General features: G+C 50.3%; 1 protein-coding gene and 1 long non-coding RNA gene across 2 annotated transcripts; both read right to left on the bottom strand.

Moving 5' to 3' along the window:
- Positions 1-8,196: 8,196 nt before the first annotated feature.
- On the bottom strand, positions 8,197-12,346 carry LOC142361504 (T-cell activation Rho GTPase-activating protein-like). Its single transcript, XM_075422101.1, has 11 exons — positions 12,342-12,346; positions 11,722-11,864; positions 11,189-11,364; positions 10,791-10,952; positions 10,597-10,706; positions 9,982-10,273; positions 9,733-9,850; positions 9,442-9,587; positions 8,929-9,020; positions 8,672-8,842; positions 8,197-8,290 (listed from the first exon to the last, which is right to left on the bottom strand). Exons 1-11 carry the CDS (start codon positions 12,344-12,346, stop codon positions 8,266-8,268), a joined length of 1,440 nt encoding a protein of 479 aa, XP_075278216.1. The 3' UTR covers positions 8,197-8,265.
- Positions 12,347-12,355: 9 nt separating this feature from the next.
- Positions 12,356-13,388, bottom strand: LOC142361340 (uncharacterized). The gene is made up of 3 exons (XR_012763926.1): positions 13,209-13,388; positions 12,596-12,638; positions 12,356-12,426 (listed from the first exon to the last, which is right to left on the bottom strand). It is a non-coding gene; the product is annotated as an uncharacterized LOC142361340 (long non-coding RNA).
- Positions 13,389-20,145: the final 6,757 nt, after the last annotated feature.

Below are 20,145 nucleotides of genomic sequence, written 5' to 3'. Positions count from 1 at the left end.
TGTGCAGAGCTCATCATCACACTTTCTTCTTCTTTCATGCCACTCATTCTTCATCTCTAGCTTCGTATGCTGCATAGAAAATGTAGATATTCTGCCTCAGTGACTCAATACCCTGTGATCCAGAGAAGTCAGAGTTTCTTTTTGTGAGGTTAAATTTCACAGGATTTTTGTGCCATGAAGGGAGACCCTGCTACTGACTGGAGAATCTAAAGTAAATGTGCTCAGCACAGAGTAACTTATTTATTGGGCAGATTTTGACAGAAGCCTTCTCTGAAGCCCTAAGACAAACTGCTGTAAAAATAAGCTGAACCCCTAGAAATACATTTTGACATTTCTTCATCCATGTTCAAGTCACAGTTGTCACATAGCCTCCTTTGAGGGTTATGGAAACACTGATCTGAAGCCTCAGCTGATCAAGATACTTGTCTGGGATGTGAAAGAGATGAGAACTTGGACACAGGATTCCTCCACAGCAGGGTAAGCTTGGAGCTGCCAATCACAGCCGGGGGGGAGAAGATTTTGTAGAAGCAATGACAGAAGGCTTACAGCAAAGTACGAATTTAAAGTTGAAAATTGGACACTTTCCAGAAAAAACAGAAAAAATTCCCACCCTGTTGCACTAACCCTGTTGCAGGAGGCACTCCCCAGGTTTTTGGGTGCCCAATTTCTACCATTACATCTTTTCCTCCCTGATGGAAATCATCTCTGGCCTCAGTCCAGGACTGAGACAACATTCCAGTTCATCACACAGAGGAGTGAAAGTTGAAATTTTTTTAATAAATTGAGGAAATACAGAGGAGACCTAACACCATGAAGTTTCAGTTTGAACTACAGAGGACACAAACCAAAACACTATGTCCCTCTTCAAAAATCTCTTAAACTCAGACTAAGATTTTAAAGGTTATGTCAATTTTCCAGCTTAAACACGTCCAAATTACATAAACTCTAGGCCACTAGCAAATATAGATGCAAACACCACTTGTATTAACAAAATTAATTCAGTTCCAAAGGAAGATTTATAAACATCAATAAAACAGGCTCTCAGTGTGATACACCCACAAATCAGGAATGCCTTGACCCCAGAAAAATGTTTCAGAGGCAATTCTTATGGATGATAAGCAATTTCATGGGCATTATTTCAAGATAAAAATACAGTGGTGTAGTGTGCAAGTGACAAGAGCACTTAAAAGCCCTATTACCCGAGAGAAGAAGAAACAAATTTTGGGATTTTCCACAGGTAACAGAAAGAACAGTTTAAGGCAAGTATTAGACTTTTAATGGCTAGAATGAGGTAGCTTGATTTATTAAAGGAAAGAGTCATGGCAGGAAGGAACCTATTAAGTGTTTGGAGCCAAGAAGCAGCTTCATACTGCTTTGTATTTAATACAAAGACATTTTTCACACTTCAGTTATTCACTGCTTGGACATTTTGAGTGGATTGTTACTTTGAAAGCCACTATTATGAATGGGGAAAAATACTTAAGAGTATCATTTTAAATGATGGACAATCAAAGTGAAATGTTCAAGCATCTCGGTTTAGCATTGGCGTTGGTACAAAATAAAACCCTAGATCTAAACAAGAATGTTTTTCTTAAGTAGCTTGATGCCAGAGAAGCATTTCTGATTCTATCACACCTTCTGTATTAGTAGAGCAAGGCATTTTGATACTTTTCCAGTTAAAGATCTCGTATAAATGTTTCAAGACAATCAGTAGAATAAGAAGTCTGGGACTATACAGGGTCATCAGTTCAGAAGGATGTGGTGACGGTTTTATTTCAAGACTCATGCATGCTGATGCATTACTTAACACCCCAGCTCCTCCTAACAGGAACGTCATGTTGAGTTGTGTGACAAGAAAACCTGTATCCTTCGTAATTCAAGGGACAAGTCTTGGATTTCACCAAGTACACTTGGAAGTTTCAAAAGACAAGAGAACACAAACACTCCAAACACTTGTCTTTTCCAAGCCAGACCCATGTTGGTTGGAATCTGCACCCTGATATTTGAACATCTGCCACTTCAAGCTAATTCTCGTAATTCAGTTTCTCTTCCACAATGCAGAAGACCATTACAGAGTGCACCAATTTGCTTCTGCACCCAGCAGGACAAGAACACTGAGATGCAGCCGGTGCTCCACTCTTTGAACTGACAGGGAGCCCAGTCCTCTGATTTCTTGTCCTGTGCAGTTAACATAAGAGCACAGGTCAAAGACGCTGGATCACTCTGCATTAAACCGAGACCCGGCATAGCCAGCTCCAACCTAAACATACCACATCCATCTGGACTCCTTCTGACTTCTGAAGAGCCCTTTGGGTATAGCTCCATCATGTTCCCCCAGGTTTGAGGTTATGGTCCCTCAAAGCCAGCTTTGGACCAGTGCTGCTTCATTTGATCTCTATTGAGGCTAAGCTACTAAACCTAACTGGACCTGAGCTGCTTTGCACAGAGTCTGACTGCAGGTTGCATCCAGTTTATCAGTCAGGGGTTTAACAGCTGCAATGGAGAGCTGAGTGCCCTGGTACTAAATCCTGTCAGGTACTCACAGCACCTCCTCTCTCAGGCACTATTTTTGAGGCCCCAGATGTTCAGCCCTTTAAAAAACAGGACAATGTCCTATTTATTTTGTTCTTCTAGTTATAAAGCCTGTATTAATGCTGTACTTGTTACTTGGCCAGCCAAATGAGACTGTAACTATTATAAGTCAACGGCTCAGAAGCCTGGGGCTTAATACTTCATATAAATTCTGGCACCACTCAATTTCCTCAACAACATGTTCTCAGAGTTGACTGAAATTCCGGGGGGGAAAGAAGTGTATCCGTACATTAATGGGATATGAGAAATGCTAGCTCTGCCTCTGACAAAGTTACTTTAACCAGATGTATAATTTTTCTCGTTAGCAAACTGAAGAGGTATGCTTTTTCTGTTGCAGATGCAAATGTAACATTTGTATGGATCAGTAAATACTTTTCCACTGCAACGTAAACAGGCTTGACAGTTTGAATCTGCCACGAATTTCAGTGATAATTATGCAAATGCCATACAACACTAAAGGAAAGCAGTTTCTTAAATATTCATATTGGAATATTTATGTTACACTTATTATAGCAAGATACATAAGACTCAAAATGTACTGACCATAAAATGTCTATGACAGCTCTGTTCTGCATGAGCAGTAAGGAAAAACTCAGTGCCGTCCTTCATAGTTGTGGCCACAGTAATTTTTATAAATCATTCTTATTAATCTGCCTCCAGGTGTATGGATGTGTAGTCCACCCACAAGAGCTCCAACAGTTAAGTATGTACTGCCATGTGGACTGCCAGAATATGTCACTATATCACCATCACTGTACACCATGAGGACATGCTTGCTGTCATAGTCTGAAGGAAAATTATCTTTCATAACAGCACCTTGCTTCTTCTGGGCCTTCCAGAGTTCTCAGGAGAATTCTCATCTCATTTGTATGGCTGCAAATTAGCAGCACTTCTTGTCTTCAAGGGAATTTCGTATCTAAAGGCCAGTTCACTATGTAGGGTGACACAACTCCGCACAGTCCGAGTGTTAGAAATGTAACATTTCTGTTATGGTAATAGCAGACCTTTCAGACTCACTCCTTCAGGTGGCCATACCTTACATAACCACCAGGTGAAGACTGGTATTGGGCACAGCATTAACCACTTCTGCCGCTGCACTGTGGGGAAATCCACTGTCAGACCATCTTCAGCTGGCAATATCTGGGCATATACAAGAACTGCACTCAGCCCTTTGTGACAAGAGACCCTTGGCAGAATGAAGGATTCCTGGCATTTCAACAATGAAAAAAATAATTGCCTCTGGAGCGGTCACATGTTTTGTTTTGGCCTGTCTCCAAGTAGTAAAGTACTCTTCATATCACAGCAGAAAATCAAACACATGAACAGAGCCATCTCCACTATCCTGAGATGGTGCTCTGAGGTAGTGATGAATCCCTTTCTTCTCAAATAACTGAGCCGGGTCATCATTATTGGCAAGAATGAGAAGAATTACGGATCCTGCCCTCAGCCTGAAAGCTAAGAGAACTTGTTCGGAATATACAAAAGTTAGCTGGCCTAGGACTAATGCCCACTGAAGTTTTCTGATTAGGAATGTATTAGAAAAGGCCTGATTGTAAAATTTTTTGCAAGAACGGAATGTTTTGATAATTATTCAAACCTTTGAATCTTTTAAAAGCCTCATTAGACTTTAATAAAATCTTCTGGTTTATGGGCCAGAGGTCAAAAGATATAATAAGGAAAAGATCCCACTAAGATGAAATTCATTGGAATCACAGAAGAAAATGAAACAAGGTAAAAAAGCAGAGATGAGGTTAAAACAGTCCTTTCATTCCACTATGGGGAGACTTTGCAGAGCCTTAAGGATAAAACACCATTTCTTATCCAGATAGTTCTTGGTTACAGTCCTGTGCGGAGATGTTAAGGCAATATTCGATCTTGCTTCCCAGCATCTCTTTCCACATACATGACAAAAAGAAAATTCCTCACATTGCATCTGAATTTAAGATTAGTGACATGAGGAGGAGAACAAAGTCTTTAAACTGTGTTAAAATTCTTCTTTGTAGGAGAAACATGCAAGTTTCAGACACACGAGGCTCCCCCAGTTGAAGTAGCTTTAGTACTTATGATACAGATCTCTCTGAACAAGGGTTTCTTGGATTTTTCTCTTAAAGTCAATGTGACTGTTATCACTGAATTTTTTGCAATCTCAGAAGAAAAATCAGTGAAGATACGCCATTAGTTGTTGGCTTCTCTTCAGTGTTTAGAGGATGTGGTTCTTTCCTAGCAAGGTCACAGTGCTGCTTGTTTCAACGAGATCCCACGGTGCGTCCACTACATCTGGGATACCTACTAAAGATGTGGAAGCTGAGCAGCCACTAATATCCCCTTTGCAGGTAAGGAGAATATTTTTCACTGACGTCCCTGGAAACACAAACAAGAATATTTACCTGTAATTTTTTCTCTCACCCTTTCATACCACCATGATCAGGATAACAGCTTTTGAGATAAACCACAATTCATGATAAGAAGCCTTGCCTCTGCACCTGGCCATTACCACAGCGAAGTGGCTGTATACCACGAGTGATGTGAATGTAACTTGTGTGTGTCCTTACACTGCAAAATCAGAGACCAGAAAGAAGAAATGAAATGGTGGAGTTCAGGATCCTGTGTGGAGGAAGCAGGGTGATAAACAGGATCAAAACCTTGGACCTCAGGAGGGCTAACTTTGGCCTCTTCAAGGAGCTATTGGGAGGAATCCCGTGGGCCAGGGCTCTCGAAGGCAGGGGGGATCTAAGAATGATGGTCGCTCTTTAAACGTCACTTCCTCCATGCTCAGGAGTAGTGCATTCCTCTGAGAAAGAAATCTAGCAAAGTAGGCAGCAGACCTGCATGGTTGAACAAGGAGCTTCTAGCAGAGATCAGGTGGAAAAGAAAGGTCCATGCAATGTGGAAAGAGGGGCAGGCCACTTCGGAAGAGTACAGGAAAATGGTCAGAGCGTGCAGGGATGCGATGTGGAAGGCCAAAGCCCACCTGGAATTGAAGCTGGCAAGGGATGTCAAAAACAACAAGAAGGGCTTCTTCAACTACATCAGCAGCAAAGGGAAGACTAGGGACAATGTGGGGCCGCTCCTGAATGAGGCGGGTGTCCTGGTGACGGAAGACGCAGAGAAGGCAGAGCTACTGAATGCCTTCTTTGCTTCAGTCTTCAGTGCCAAGGCAGGCCCTCAGGAATCCCAGGCCCTGGAGGTAAAAGAAGAAGCCTACAAAGAGGATGACTTTCCCTTGGTCGAGGAGGACTGCGTGAGGGATCACTTGAGCAATCTGGACGTCCACAAATCCATGGGCCCCGATAGAATGCACCCACGAGTGCTGAGGGAGCTGGCGGATGGCATTGCTAAGCCACTCTCCATCTTCTTTGAGAGGTCGTGGAGAACAGAAGAGGTGCCCGAGGACTGGAGAAAGACCAATGTCACTCCAATCTTCAAAAAGGGCAAGAAGGAGGACCCAGGGAAGTACAGGCCGGTCAGCCTCCCCTCCATCCCGGGAAAGGTGAAGGAGCAGCTTATCCTGGAAGGTCATCATCAGGCAAGTGGAGGAAAAGAAGGTTATCGGGAGTAGTCAGCATGGATTCACCAAGGGGAAATCATGCTTGACCAATCAGATAGCTTTCTACACTGGCATGACTGGCTGGGTAGAAGAGGGGAGAGCTGTGGATGTTGTCTGCCTCAACTTCAGCAAGGCTTTCGACACGGTCTCCCATAACATCCTCCTAGGGAAGCTCAGGAAGTGTGGGCTGGATGAGTTGTCGGTGAGGTGGATTGAGAACTGGCTGAATGGCAGAACTCAGAGGGTTGTCATCAGCGGCGCTGAGTCTAGTTGGAGGCCGGTAACTAGTGGTGTCCCCCAGGGGTCAGTACTGGGCCCAGTCTTGTTTAACTTCTTCATCAATGACATGGATGAAGAGTTAGAGTGTACCCTCAGCAAGTTTGCTGACGACACCAAACTGGGAGGAGTGGTGGATACACCAGAAGGCTGTGCTGCCATTCAGCGTGACCTGGCCAGGCTGGAAAGTTGGACAAGGAGGAATCTGATGAGGTTCAACAAGGACAAGTGCAGGGTCCTGCACCTGGGGAGGAACAACCCCATGCACCAGTACAGGCTTGGGGCGGACCTGCTGGAGAGCAGCTCTGCAGAGAGGGGCCTGGGTGTCCTGGTGGACGACAGGTTAACCATGAGCCAGCAGTGTGCCCTGGCTGCCAAGAAGGCCAGTGGCATCCTGGGGTGCATTAGGAGGAGTGTGGCCTGTAGGTCGAGGGAGGTTCTCCTTCCCCTCTACACTGCCCTAGTGAGGCCCCATCTGGAGTGCTGTGTCCAGTTCTGGGCTCCCCACTTCAAGAAAGATGAGGAGCTACTGGAGACAGTCCAGCGGAGGGCTACGAGGATGGTGAGGGGACTGGAACATCTCTCGTATGAGGAAAGGCTGAGGGAGCTGGGCTTGTTCAGCCTGAAGACGAGAAGGCTGCAAGGGAACCTAATAAATGCTTACAAATATCTGAAGGGTGGGTGTCAGGAGGATGGGGCCAAACTCTTTTCAGTGGTGCCCAGCGACAGGACAAGGGGCAACGGGCACAAACTGAGGCATAGGAAGTTCCGTCTGAAAAGGAGGAAGAACTTCTTCCCTCTGAGGGTGACGAAGCACTGGAACAGGCTGCCCAGGGAGGTTGTGGATTCTCCTTCTCTGGAGATATTCAAGACCTGCCTGGACAAGGTCCTTTGCAGCCTGCTGTAGGTGTCCCTGCTTTGGCAGGGGGGTTGGACTAGATGACCCACAGAGGTCCCTTCCAACCCCAAACATTCTGTGATTCTGTGATTCTGTGGTTGCCTGAAGTCGCACGAGAGGACATCTCTCCCCTGCCCATCCCAGCCAGACCTCTCCCATTTACAGGACAAGGCACTGTGTGAAGTCAGTTGGATGCTGTGAGCTTGTTAGGAAAGAAAATAAACATGCATTGCAAACAAGGGCTCGATCCCCTTGCCCAGAGCGGTCTGACATGTGGTTTCATTCCTTCACCCCTGCATCCTCAGGTTTCTAAGTGACCACTTCTCTCCTTCCTCATTTGCAACTTGTGACGCCCACCCTCGTGTACTAGTTTTGGCTGGGATAGATTTAGATTTCTTCCCAGTGGTTAGTGTGGGGCTCTGGTTTGCTTGTGAGCTGAGAACAGCGTTGCTAACCCAGGGATGCGCTAGTTCTTGCTGAGCAGTGCTGGCACGGCGTCAAGGCTCTTTTGCCTGCCCCGCCAGCAAGAAGGCTGGGAGGGGCGAAGGAGCTGGGAGGGGGCACATCTGGGACAGCTGACCCCCCCCTTAACCAGAGGGAGGTCCCACAGCATGTGACGTGGTGCTCAGCATTCAGACTGGGGGGCTGGAGGCTGTCGAGGGGTGCCCTTGCTGAGGGAGTGGCTGGGCATCAGTCAGTGGTGGTGAGCAATTGCTTTGCTGTGCGTCGTTTGTTTGGCTTGGGCTTTAGTTTCCTCTCTGCTTCTTGGTGTGGTTCTTTTTAATGTACTTTTTAATTGAATTATTCTACTGTCTTTGGCTCAACCCACAGATTTTGTGACATCTCCCCAGTCCAGAACATCATATGGCAGACACAGTTGGAAGAGAGCAAAGATTATTTTATTGCAAACATCGAGAGCGTGGGGGCGTGGGGACCCAGGAGTCTCATGGGCTCAGGCAGAAACAGGAAAGCGGCACCTACAACGACAGAGCCAGAAAGAACTGACAAACCCACAGAGGCAGCAGCAGGCAGGACTGGGCTCCCCTCTCTTTGGGGAACACGGTTGCCAAGGAATTTTTGGAGGCCCAGAACACACAGCTGTTGCTGGCACTGACTGCGGGGTGGCTCTGGTGCCTGATCCCCATGGGTGATGCCCTTCGAGCACTGGGCGCAGGCAGAGATGCCCAGTGCCCCTGTGCCACGCAGCAGGGCTCGATGGGGAGCCCCCGGGCAGCTGGCGTGGAGTTCTTTACACACCCTGCGCAGCACCATCCCTCGCCGTCCCTTGCCAGCGAGTTGGACCGACTCAGAGCAATGTTGGGAGCTGGGAAAGACGGGCAGCAGAGCCTGGTACCCACCTGGGCTTCTTGGTCTGCTGGAGCTTCCTGTGTTTTCTCAGTTTGCGACGTCCCCAAACATTTTCTCTCTTCCTCCTTTTTGTTGGTGGTGGGCTTTCCCTGTCGTCTCCCCAGGCCTCTTTTCTCTTTCTGGTTCTTCGACTTTTGCTGTTCTGAGGAGAGCCTGCACACCTTTGAAGGCCACAGCGTGGTTAGATAGGGAAAGCCACCATCCGCTGGAGTCCGTTCTTATTTGAACCAAAGCGAGCTCATTTTACCTTCTTTCTTCTGGGAAGCTCGTCAGTGGTTCTGGGCGTACCTGGGACTGTGCCGCGCTGTGGGGGGTGGTTGGAGGCAAAGCTGGAGGTGCCTAAAGCAGAAATTTGGGAGTTAGCAGGTGACAAGAGACGACCGGGAGTAGGAAGCGACTGATTGCCACATTGCCACCTTGGCTCTACTGAGAAGACACGGATTTGCATCATCCTCATTTTGCACAGCCCACCCGCCCCAAAATAGACATGGTGAAGATGTGATGAAGCAGGATGCAAGCAAAAGCCCTCTCCAGTGGACAGCTACTCCCCTCTGTGTTTTTGAAGGTATTTGGGCTGATGAAGTCCGTGCCTAAAGCACTGGAGAAACAACGTTTCCAATATTCCTTCCAATGTATCATAGCGGGGGTGGGGAGAAGGAACCCCAAAGGCAGCAGAGGAGGCCCAGCAGCCGCTTGGCCTCATCAGAAATGACCGTCCTACCCGAGAGTGACTGTCCCAGTGTTGGTGGAGCTGACCTACCTCTGCCATTTCAGACTCCGCTGCTGTGTCTGCCCCAGCTTCTTGAAGGACGTCCAGCAGAGAGGGGGCTGCGTGCAGAATGGCTTTTGCCTGCTGGTCGTCGTGTGCTCTGCCTGCCGGGCCACTTTTCTCTTCCAAATGCAGGTCTAGAAAGGAAAAGCAGGTGCAGCAAAGGGACTTCTTGGAAGGCAAAACCACCTAAAGCAAAACGCAGCCAAAGCCCCGCACTGGTGGTCTTTGGGACATTGAGGATGCTGGTACCCTGTGAGAAGTCTCAGTTCCTGCTCTTACCTGTGGATCTGTCCGTGGGGGCTGGTGACTCCTTGGCCAACGGACAGGAGAGGCCAGCCGTCTCCTCCTCACAGATTACATGGCAGTTTTCAATCATAAACTCCACCAGTACGTTCACCTGCAGACATCAAAGCCTTGCTGTGAACCCAGGTGCCTGCAAATGTGCCAGGCAGCCTTTCCCTCTCCTGAGCCTCGCGTCTGCGCAGAAGGCCGTTGGTGTGGGGCTGATGTTCCAGGCAGCCAGCCCACCATGATCTGGTGGAGAGAGGGGGCTGCCAGGGAGCTGTGAGGAGCCAAGCTCTGATGGTGTGGGAAGGCCACAGCCGGCTGGTCAATCCAGCATACCTTTGCAGTCGCCTCCAGCACGGCCCTGAGTGGAAGCAGGACCCTGCTGGCCGGGCTCAAGAGGTTTGGCCCGAGGCAGATGGCCAGGTTACTGGAGGTCATTCTGCTGGTGGAGACGTTGCGGCCAATGTGCTGGAGCAGCGAGAGCAGCCACTTGAGGAGGAGGAGAGTGGCCGCAGGCAACTTCTCGGCCACCCTAAGGGAAGAGCAACAGAACGTTAATAAAGCAGGCGTTGCCCACAGCCGTCCGCGAAGCTTGCCCAAGGCAGGTGGGAGCCAGCGGCTGTGTTGTGCAGCTTTCAAGGAAGGAAGCACAGCGCTGCTTGCCAGCTCCCGATTTCCCCCAAGCCCCCATAAGGGAAGGCTCCCTGTGCGTGCCCTTTGCCCCAGCATGTAACCCCAGCCCAGCAAGAGCGAGCTGGCAGAGAACACAGCTTTGGAAGGAGACCATCCCTTTTGAGGCAAGTCCCAGGCCTCTCCCAGTCCCCGCTCAACAGGCAGGCTGCTGGCCACACTTACGCTTTCAGTTCTTCCACCTTTGCCTGCCTGCTTGTCTTCTCCATGGCTTGCATCCATTCCTCGTAGAGGTGGGTCACAAGGAGCTTGTCAGGGATGTTTCGGAGGAAGTCCTGCCATGCCAAGGGCTCCAGGAGAGCCTTGGAAGCCTCCAGGCCAGCCAGGAGCTGTTAGAGCTGCAGGTGAGAAGGGTTCACCTTCAAGATGACGGCCAGCAGGAGGGCGGGCTGGCTTCCCAAGTCGACATCCACGCCGTGGTCCGGGGCCTCCCTCAGCTCCCGGCAGGCTGTCGCGCTGGCAGCAAGGCGGAATATCCCCTCTGTCGTCGGTCCTTGCTGGTGCAGGACAGCCAGCAGGTCCTGCAAGAGATGCATCAGGACAGTGACTTGGCTGAGGAGATGCTTTGCAAGAGCGTTGGCCGGGGCCAGAGCTCTGCCCCAGGCTGGGCTCCGTCTTTCCACCAAGGGGCTGGGACCAGAAGCGTGAGCCGTGGGTGAAGAGCCCAATGTCCCATCCGCGCAGCCCTGGGGCCGCCCAGCAGCTCTGCGGAGCAGGCGCAGGGAGGGCTGTGGACCCCGTGTGCGGGCTGCCTTACCTGGATGGGCTGGGGCAGCGTGCCGTCCTGCGGGCAGAGGGCTGCCAGGGGCTGCCCAAAGAGGGCCCTGCTGCAGCCGGAGCCCCCCTGCCCTGGCAGCCGCGCAGCGGCCGGGCTGCACCACAGAGCAAAGGGCCAGGGCAGCCCCCTCCTCCTGCTGCTGCTGCTGCCTCGTGCTGCAAAGGAAAAGGGAGCAAGAGCCCGTCAATGGAGATGGCCAGGCCAGCCCTCCCGCGGCCTGCCCTGCCCTGTCCTGCCCTGGCCTGGCCTGGCTGCAGCGCGGTGCTGAGCGGGGCGGCAGGACGGGCAGGGAGCCGGCAGCTGGAAGCACGGCTCTGGCTCAGAGGCTCTGGCTCAGAGGCTCCTGAGAGCGGTCGTGCCAGCGGGACGGCCTGCGGCAGCCCTCGCCCTGCCCTTCACCGAGCTGTGGGCAGCAGCAGAGGCTCCGTGTCCCTGCAGAACCACGTCCGGCGGCCGCTGCCCAGCGCGGATCCTTGCTTGTCCAGGTGACGTCCTCCCTGGGGGTGCCACACCTGCATGGTGACACTCAGGGGACAAGTGAGCACGGCTGAAGCAGTTGCAGGACGTTTCCTCTCTTGCAAAACTCACCTGTGGAGCGGCAGAGTCCCGCTCTGTTTCCAGATGGGGCCGTTGGAGGCCCTTGCTTGGGATCAGCCTGAAAGAACCAGGCTGCGCTTAGAGAGCAGCCCCGCGGCAGAAAGGGCCACCGGCGAGCTGCCAGGCGGCAGCAGCAGCCCGAGCGTGGCAGAGCTGGGACCCTCTGCCCTCCCGGGCTCTCTGCCCCACGCAGCAGGTTTCCTCCCAGCAGCACCAGTGAGGATGTGCCAGCGTTCCTGGTGGCTCCGCAACCTCTCTGCTCCCCGAGTGGCACCGCAGGACCCTCCCTCCTTTCTTCCGACACGAGCCCACCCCACTCACCCACATCCCTGGCACCCCGGCAAAGCCAGAGGCAGGGGAAAGGCAGCCGTTCTCACCTCGGCCTGGCCGTCCAGCAGCCTCTCCACGCTCCTGGCACTGAGTGTCCTCCACTGGGCAAGAGAGAAGCAGGGCAAGCAGGTGAGCAGCGATGTCTGTGCTGCTCGGCTGCAGGAGCAGTGCTCCGGGACAGAGGCCAGAGCGGAGAGACACTCACGGCATGGCGGCGGCTCAGCTTCTTCTGCAGGAGCTTGATCGACGGCAGCCGGGTGACTCGAGCTCTGTTTGGTCCTTCTGGTGTCCTGTGGCCCGGGAAGGGAGAGGGAGAGAGCTGTCTGAGCCCCACGCTGCCTCTTCTCTCTTGTGGGGCAGCTGTGCCCAAGAGCTGCCCGCAGGCACGGGCGCACCTCTCTCCATCTGGGGAGCTGTGTTCCCCCGTCCGGCTGCGCCTGGAGCATGGCCCCGTCTTACCCCAGCAGTGTGCGCAGCCAGAGCTCCCTTCAGCGCCCGGGAGCTGAAGAAAGAGCAGAAGCAGCGTCAGGCTCTGCTGAATCTCCAGCCCATGGTGAGGGGCGGGTGCCTGCAGAGCCCTGCCCCGTGGGGAAGGACACAGGGGCAGGACGAAGCCCCGTGGGGCAGGACAGAGGCACAGTGCAAGGCCTGGGTCCCTCCACTCTGGCAGAGCAGCTGCTTCTGCCCTTCTCTTTCCTTTCTGGGGAGCAAAATGAGACCAGGGGAGGCAGGAGGTGGCAGTGCCCCCAGCCCTCCATGCCACCGTGCTGCCCGTGCCCTGCCCAAGCTCTGCACGCTTGGCAGAGGCCATTGCCAGGATGGTGTGGCCATGCTTGGGAACCTTTCATGCACCACCATGGGAAGTGGCACCACGACCAACACCCTAACTGGAAGGTCAAGCATTGGAACAGGCTGCCCGGGGAGGTGGTGGAGTCACCATCCCTGGAGGTGTTCAAATATGTGTAGATGTGGCCCTTGGGGACACGGTTTAGCAGGCATGGTGGTGTTGGGTTGACATTTGGGCTTGATGGTCTTAGAGGTCTTTTCCAACCTTAAGGATTCTCGGACTCACTCGAAAGTGGCAACACAGGAGCCGGAGGGCCAGGCGAGGATGAAGGAGGCCCCATCCTCATCGTTGCCTTCCTCTTTGTCGTCGTCCTGGTGTCCCTCGGCCGGCGCCTCCTTCCCGCCGCTCAGCACCCAGAGCTGGTGCAGGGCCAGGCGGAGCTGTGGGCACAGGGTGGTGCCCCACCTGCAGAGAGGAGAGGCAGGCCGGGAGCTGGAGGTGGGCTGGTGGGGGTCCCCGTGGCCAGAGGCGTGTCCCCCGCCTGCCCTTGGGCCGGGCACTGGTGCCTCCAGCAGCAAGGTGTCGGGGCGTGGGGCTGGTGCCCGGCTGTCCCTGGGCTGGTGGTGGGGCCAGGGCTGGGGGAAAGGCAGCCGCGCTCAGAGGCTCTTTCTGCAGCTTGGCGACGGGCAGTTCCTGCGGGAGGAGGAGAAGGCGCCTCTCGCTCCTCCTGCGGCCCCGGCTCAGCCGCACGTCCGTGCTCAGCACGGCCTCGGCGTCGCTGAGAGCCTCCCTGCAGAGCAGAGCAGAGCAGAGAGCGGCGGGCATGAGCAAGGCGGGTGCTGGTGCGGGTGGCGGCCGTGGCCGCGTGTCCCCGAGCCCCAGGGAGAGCCCACCTGGAGCTGCAGCAGCAGCTGGCCTGGCCCATCCTGCCCGGGCCAGGAGGGCCCTCGGCGGGCAGCGAGGACGCGAGGCAGGCGGCGAGAGCGAGGACGGGCAGCGGGGTGCTGGTACCGGTGCCGGGGCAGCGCTGCTGGGCCAGAGGCTGCCTCCTGCGCGCTGCTGCGTGGCCGCAGAGCTGGGTGCTGCTGGCTCGGGGGGCTGCTGGCTGCAACTGCCAGCAGTGGGACCCCAATGGACAGTGGGCGGGGCCCGGCGGAGGGGCGGGGCCAAGAGCTTTTTGGCCGGCGCTTTTGTGGGGAAGCAGTGGTGTCCGGGGTTTGCGATCGGCACAGTTGGCAGGGTTGCCATCTGCCTGGCCAGGCGGTCCCTGAGCCACTGTGCCGGGGTCGGGGGCTGAGTGGCTTTCGCCGTGCGTGGGGCATCCCCGGTCAGTCCCTCCCTCTGTCTGCAGCTCTCCCTGGGCCGCTGCGATGAGGAGGACAAGTGCATCTCTGCTCTTTCCAAAATGGGAAGGCTGCCTCTTGTTAGGGGAGAGGGAGAAAGAGGACCAACCCCAGCAACAGAGCCCGGAGATGGACTTTCCCCAGAACTCCATCTTTGTTCCTTAACATTTTCACACCACCGCTGTGTTTTGTGCTTTCTGCATTGCTCAGTGGGCATCCCCTACTTGGGAAGAATACAGGAATGTGGTCAGAGCATGCAGGGATGCAACGAGGAAGGCCAAGGCCCACCTGGAATTGAATCTGGCAAGGGATGTCAAAAACAACAAGCAGGGCTTCTGAACATATGGGGAGGAACAACCCCATGCATCAGTATAGGCTTGGGGCGGACCTGCTGGAGAGCAGCTCTGTGGAGAGGGACCTGGGTGTCCTGGTGGACGACAGGTTAACCATGAGCCAGCAGTGTGCCCTGGCTGCCAAGAAGGCCAATGGCATCCTGGGGTGCATTAGGAGAAGTGTGGCCAGTAGGTCGAGGGAGGTTCTCCTTCCCCTCTACACTGCCCGAGTGAGGCCCCATCTGGAGTGCTGTGTCCAGTTCTGGGCTCCCCACTTCAAGAAAGATGAGGAGCTACTGGAGAGAGTCCAGTGGAGGGCTACGAGGATGGTGAGGGGACTGGAACATCTCTCCTACGAGGAGAGGCTGAGGGAGCTGGGCTTGTTCAGCCTGAAGACGAGAAGGCTGCAAGGGAACCTAATAAATGCTTACAAATATCTGAAGGGTGGGTGTCAGGAGGATGGGGCCAAACTCTTTTCAGTGGTGCCCAGCAACAGGACAAGGGGCAATGGGCACAAACTGAAGCATAGGAAGTTCCGTCTGAAAAGGAGGAAGAACTTCTTCCCTCTGAGGGTGACGGAGCACTGGAACAGGCTGCCCAGGGAGGTTGTGGAGTCTCTCCTTCTCTGGAGATATTCAAGACCCGCCTGGACAAGGTCCTTTGCAGCCTGCTGTAGGTGTCCCTGCTTCGGCAGGGGAGTTGGACTAGATGGCCCACAGAGGTCCCTTCCAACCCCTACCATTCTGTGATTCTGTGAAAGTGGATTGACAAAGAAATAGGTCCTTGCCTCAGAATACTTCCCGCAATCCTCCTCTTTCATCTAAGTTTGTGTTCATCAGGGAAAGTTACTTAAAGGTTGTCATGCTAGCGGAAGAGTAAAAAAATATCACATAGATGGTATAATCTTTACTGCATTAATCCTGTTAATGATTATCTCCCTGCCAACTAGTGTCAGCACCAAATTACAGAACAGATGAAATCTCTGATTTCTGGTCTGGTCTTACCACTCCCTCTGTATTTCTTAGTGTTGCAACAGCTGAAGCTATTCCTGAGCTGAACTTCCTTATGTTAAAGTTTTTATGGCTGCCTTTAAGTTTTCTAAGACTAACCTGTATTAGCAATAATACTGATCTCTAATGCAAGGATATCTAAGGAGTAGGACATACTCTGATGAAATTAAATATTACTGCATCCTTTAAACTTAGACTACATCTCTTTAAAGTATGAAAGAAGTAAATGGAATTTTCTGATATAAATCTGTCCTATATGAATATTGCTTCATTTAGACAGTACGGAAAAATTGATCTGATGCTACGAGTATATATGTCACTTTGCAACATGTAGTAAATACTCTGCTGTATCTGCAAATATCTCTGTATTTCTTGTGCTGTAAGAACGTCTAAAGACACTAACAATAAGGATCGGATCTTTAGCGTGGCAACAACAGTGCACATTCAAACCCCTGTCTCTAGAAGATTTTCTTGCTACCTTCACATCTGGATTCAGAGTTAATGTGCTCCTCATCTAGTCAACAGCATAGGAGAGAGGGCAGTGTTCAAGAGGGACATAAAATACAGACAAGGGCAATGGGGTGCCCTGATCTCTTGAGGGAGCCTCCCTTTCACCTTTTACAAAGAAGCACGTTTAGTGTTAGTCCACAGCAGTACTAATAATCAGCAGCTGTCAACTTGTTAGCAGGAAGCAAACAGCCCTTGTACCTCTCCGGTGTTCACCTCTGCTCAGAGATCTTCTTCCCCTTTGGACAGTGACTCGCACCAGCAAGGATTCTGCCCTAGCCCCACATCAGCCACACAAGCAAATTGTACCCAGTGCTCATCTTCTGCCCCAAGCTCAGAATGCTAGCTGCAGCACATGAAACCACGTCATCCAGCCACAGCTAAGTCTTTCTCCAGCCAAAGAATTGCTGACAGCTGAATTAAAAGGGAAGGTTTCTTGCTATTCAGCTGCATCACACTATGACACTTTGGAAATAAGAACAGGAAGGCACTGCAGTTAAATGAGTAATAAAGAATTTAGATATAGAGAGCATCATATGAACATAGATATTTTAAATACACAGATATCTACCTAGGAATTTTCTATTTCAAAATTCAAGGATTTAAAGGTGAGGATTATGCAAAACTAAGACAATTTTTCCTTAGATATGGACCAGGAAGCACACTGGTGCAATGATATTCCCAGGGACTAAGGTACAACTGTAATATCCCAGCACAATTCCAAGGTAGCTGAGCTCTAAAATCAGTTGTCGAGTCTTTGCTGTCAAATGCATTGCAAAGAGAGGACCTGATAATAAGTTAGCGGAGCTGTTCAAAAGAGAAATGCTCTTATGCAGACAAAAGCTCATGTGTGCAAATGTGGAATAAATAGCATTTTCCTTGCTCAGACAAGCTTACATGCACAATGCAATTAACTGCCCTTACATGCTACCAAAAAAAGTGGTGTAGAAAGCAGTATCTTAACAAATTGTCTGTTGTACCAGCCTGATTACTGATATCCAAGCCACAGATCTACAACACAGAAAAATATCACATTACTTACAGTCACATCTACATGCGCCAGTTCAGTTTCTCCACATATGTTCGTCTGACAGATTTCCATGGAAACTTTAGACATTGATGAAGCCCTGAAAGGTTGAGATGTTCTGCAGTTTGTCCAAGCTCAAAGGAAATCTATAACGGAGCAGCTTGTATAACCTAGACCGTGGGTTCATCAGCCTTCAGAATGCACAATGTTTCCCTGACTGTTTGGTTTTCCCAGTCACTGCGACTTCCCATAAATTCAGCAATAGAGGGTATCAATGAAATGTTAAGATGCATAGGGCTGATGGTCTAAATCTCGAGGCCATTGAGATATTGCCATTTATTAGGTGAAGATAAAGCTTAATTGCTTTTTTGAATACAGGTGTGCCTAATACAGTGGTGCTGTAACAGATTTGTCACTGCAGTATCTGAGAGACTAAGATGGCAGTCATTAAGTTTGCATGGTTATAAATCGTAACTTTTACATAGCACTCTGTAACCTACAAGCATACTTTCAGGCAAAGAGAAGCAAACTTGAGGTATATTGGGATGTAAAAGCTGCTAATTCCAGAGGGGAGGTGGTACCTAAAACTTTCTGTTGGAGGCAAATGAGGATCAGATTGATCCCTAGCATTAAATCAGACCAGTTTCAGTGAATAATCTATACCTCTTCGTTTGAAATCAAGTATCTGTGTTAGCTTCTGTTCTCCCTGACAGTTCTGCACTTCAGCAGTAACTTCAGGGTTAGTGTTTACATCGGTCTTCTATTTCCTTGGTATCTCAAGTGGCATAACAGTGACAGGATCTGACCCGTCTTTACTGCAGTCATGAGACAGAGAAAATGCTCACGTACAAATGTCTGCAAAGCAATCATGTACACTTCATACAGGTGTCTTTTGATCAAAAATAATTAGCATTGGTAGATTTTATGGCATATAACACACTTCTCTATTTTGCAGTGTTGCTGTGCTTTAGGAAAAAGGGACTTAGTCTCACAGAGATCATTAAAATCTTGCAGTCAGGTAACTAATTAAATGGAAGCTGCATTATCTTTCCTGCAAAAATCTTCAAGGTTAGAATGAGAGGAAAGCACAGATAACAAATGAGGGTTTCTGTCCATACTGTAAGAAAAGGACTTTGCCTCCAGGAACACAAGACAGGCATCTCCTGATACCAACACTTTCAGAACAACAGATCCTGCTCTTACTGACATGACAGAACCCCACTGTTGTTAAAACTTTTGGCTTAAAAGCCCCCAAACCAAAGCAGAGCATCAGCATTTGACTTCCAATGCATCCCTGCCCTTTCAGTAGGAGAGGAACAGGTGCTGAAACAAAAACATTAGTTGCAGGCCTAACGAAACAGGGCTTGATTATTCCAGCTTATAAAATAGTTCTGATAAGGAAAAATAAAAAGCAGGAAGGAAGAGAGAATGAGCACTAATGACTTCAGTAGAAGGGATTGTATAAACATTTGATTGTGCAGATTGAGTATAACCCAAAAAACACTTTGAAAGTTTGGAGTCCAGTACTGGAACAAGGGAAATTTTAGTGACATGAATAATAAAACAAGAAGAAAGAGTCTGAAGAATGCAAAAAGTCAAAGAAGTCTAGTGTCCTTGGAAACCAGCTATTGCACTTACTGAATTTCTAATAGTGGGAGTGATGTGAGCAGCTAGATTCCTTTGGAAAAGCTGTCTAACAATGGAAAACATGTCCAATCTTTCTGTTAATGTTACAGCTGACCTAGCTTATATTAATGCTCGCTGTAAGTCCTAGTTAAACTTTTTCTATCTGTCTATGAAGTAGGAGACAGATATCAAAGGCCAAACTACTCCCAGCTGCCACATGAGCGAGCAAGTGAGGATGCACAGAAAGACTCTTCCTTTCTTTGCTGCTTCTGGTCCAATGCCTATTTAGCTAGTCCTAGCACTGAACTCTGAGAAGAATCAGTCCTACATCCAAGGTGGAAATCAAGCATCCAATTCTACTCTTAGGCAAGCGGCAGAGGTCAAATAAGCACCCTTTGAAATACACAGGATCTGTTTTCCTGCTCCTCCTGCAGGTGCAGCGTTTGGGTTTCAGAAATACAGCCCCCACAGAGCTCCTTTGGAAGGAACAATCCATGCAGTCCTTGCTTCCTGCAGGTACCAAGAGCTGAACAATTAATTCCCTCCTCTCCAGGCCATGTTACTAATACAGCATGTGTCACACAGATCCCCCACAGTTGTGTCCCATGCCTGGAATTAAAAAGGTATGCGATCCTACTGAACCTGTGCATATCTTCTTCCTGTGGCCCTGAAGTCTTAACCCACTCTAGAGCTTAAAAAGTTTTTTCTTCCCCAGAACAGATGTCTTAAGTCACTATTTATATGGTGCACTCACAGAAGCTCTGTGGTGCCTGTGTCTTCCACATGCTTTCAACACCCTCATGACTTCCAAGGCTCGCTGATAAGGCACACCCTATGAGCAACTATTCTTTCAGCCAGCCCAGCCACTTCTGCAGCCCAGCAGAAACTGCAAAGTGCATCCACACACTCTTTCAGCTTCACTGATAGTCCTGATTTCTCAGTTGTTGGACCCAACTCTTTCTACTTATCCTGCAGTACCAAAGCAAAAGCACACTTTATGGTGATTTCTACACCTTCAAAGACTGCAAGGCTACAAAGAATACTGAATTCTTACTCCCACTGTGACACATCTCTCCTGGCTGCGTTGTTGTGCCACACAAGTGGATAATGAAGGGAGTTCATTTGAAATAGGAACAATACGGCGTATTAAGTAGGTGACTGCCTACCAGATCATTCAGAAATGCTTGAGTGTCCCTACGCAGCTCTGTGCAGTGCTGTACAGACCAACCCACCACAAATTATCACTAAAGTGAGAATGTTAGGTTCCCGACTCACTGTGTCGTTATGGAGCTGAACACTTTTGTAATTCTGTTCCACATATACAATAGCCATGCAGAAATTTCTGTAACTATCATACATTTTTCAAACAGTTATCGA

The sequence above is a fragment of the Opisthocomus hoazin genome, chromosome 5, assembly GCF_030867145.1.
Source record: "Opisthocomus hoazin isolate bOpiHoa1 chromosome 5, bOpiHoa1.hap1, whole genome shotgun sequence".
Taxonomy (NCBI): domain Eukaryota; kingdom Metazoa; phylum Chordata; class Aves; order Opisthocomiformes; family Opisthocomidae; genus Opisthocomus; species Opisthocomus hoazin.
Note: the sequence above shows the minus strand (reverse complement) of the source record. Positions and strands in the feature narration are given on the sequence as shown.

Bases quoted from the DNA above. Each gene is read 5' to 3' on its own strand.
- LOC142361504 (XM_075422101.1), bottom strand. The intron at 9,588-9,732 runs GTAAGAGCAGGA...TTTCCTTTCTAG, and splicing joins CCCCACGGACAGATCCACAG to ACCTGCATTTGGAAGAGAAA. The intron at 8,291-8,671 runs GTGGGTACCAGG...CTGTCGTTGTAG, and splicing joins CAGCAGACCAAGAAGCCCAG to GTGCCGCTTTCCTGTTTCTG.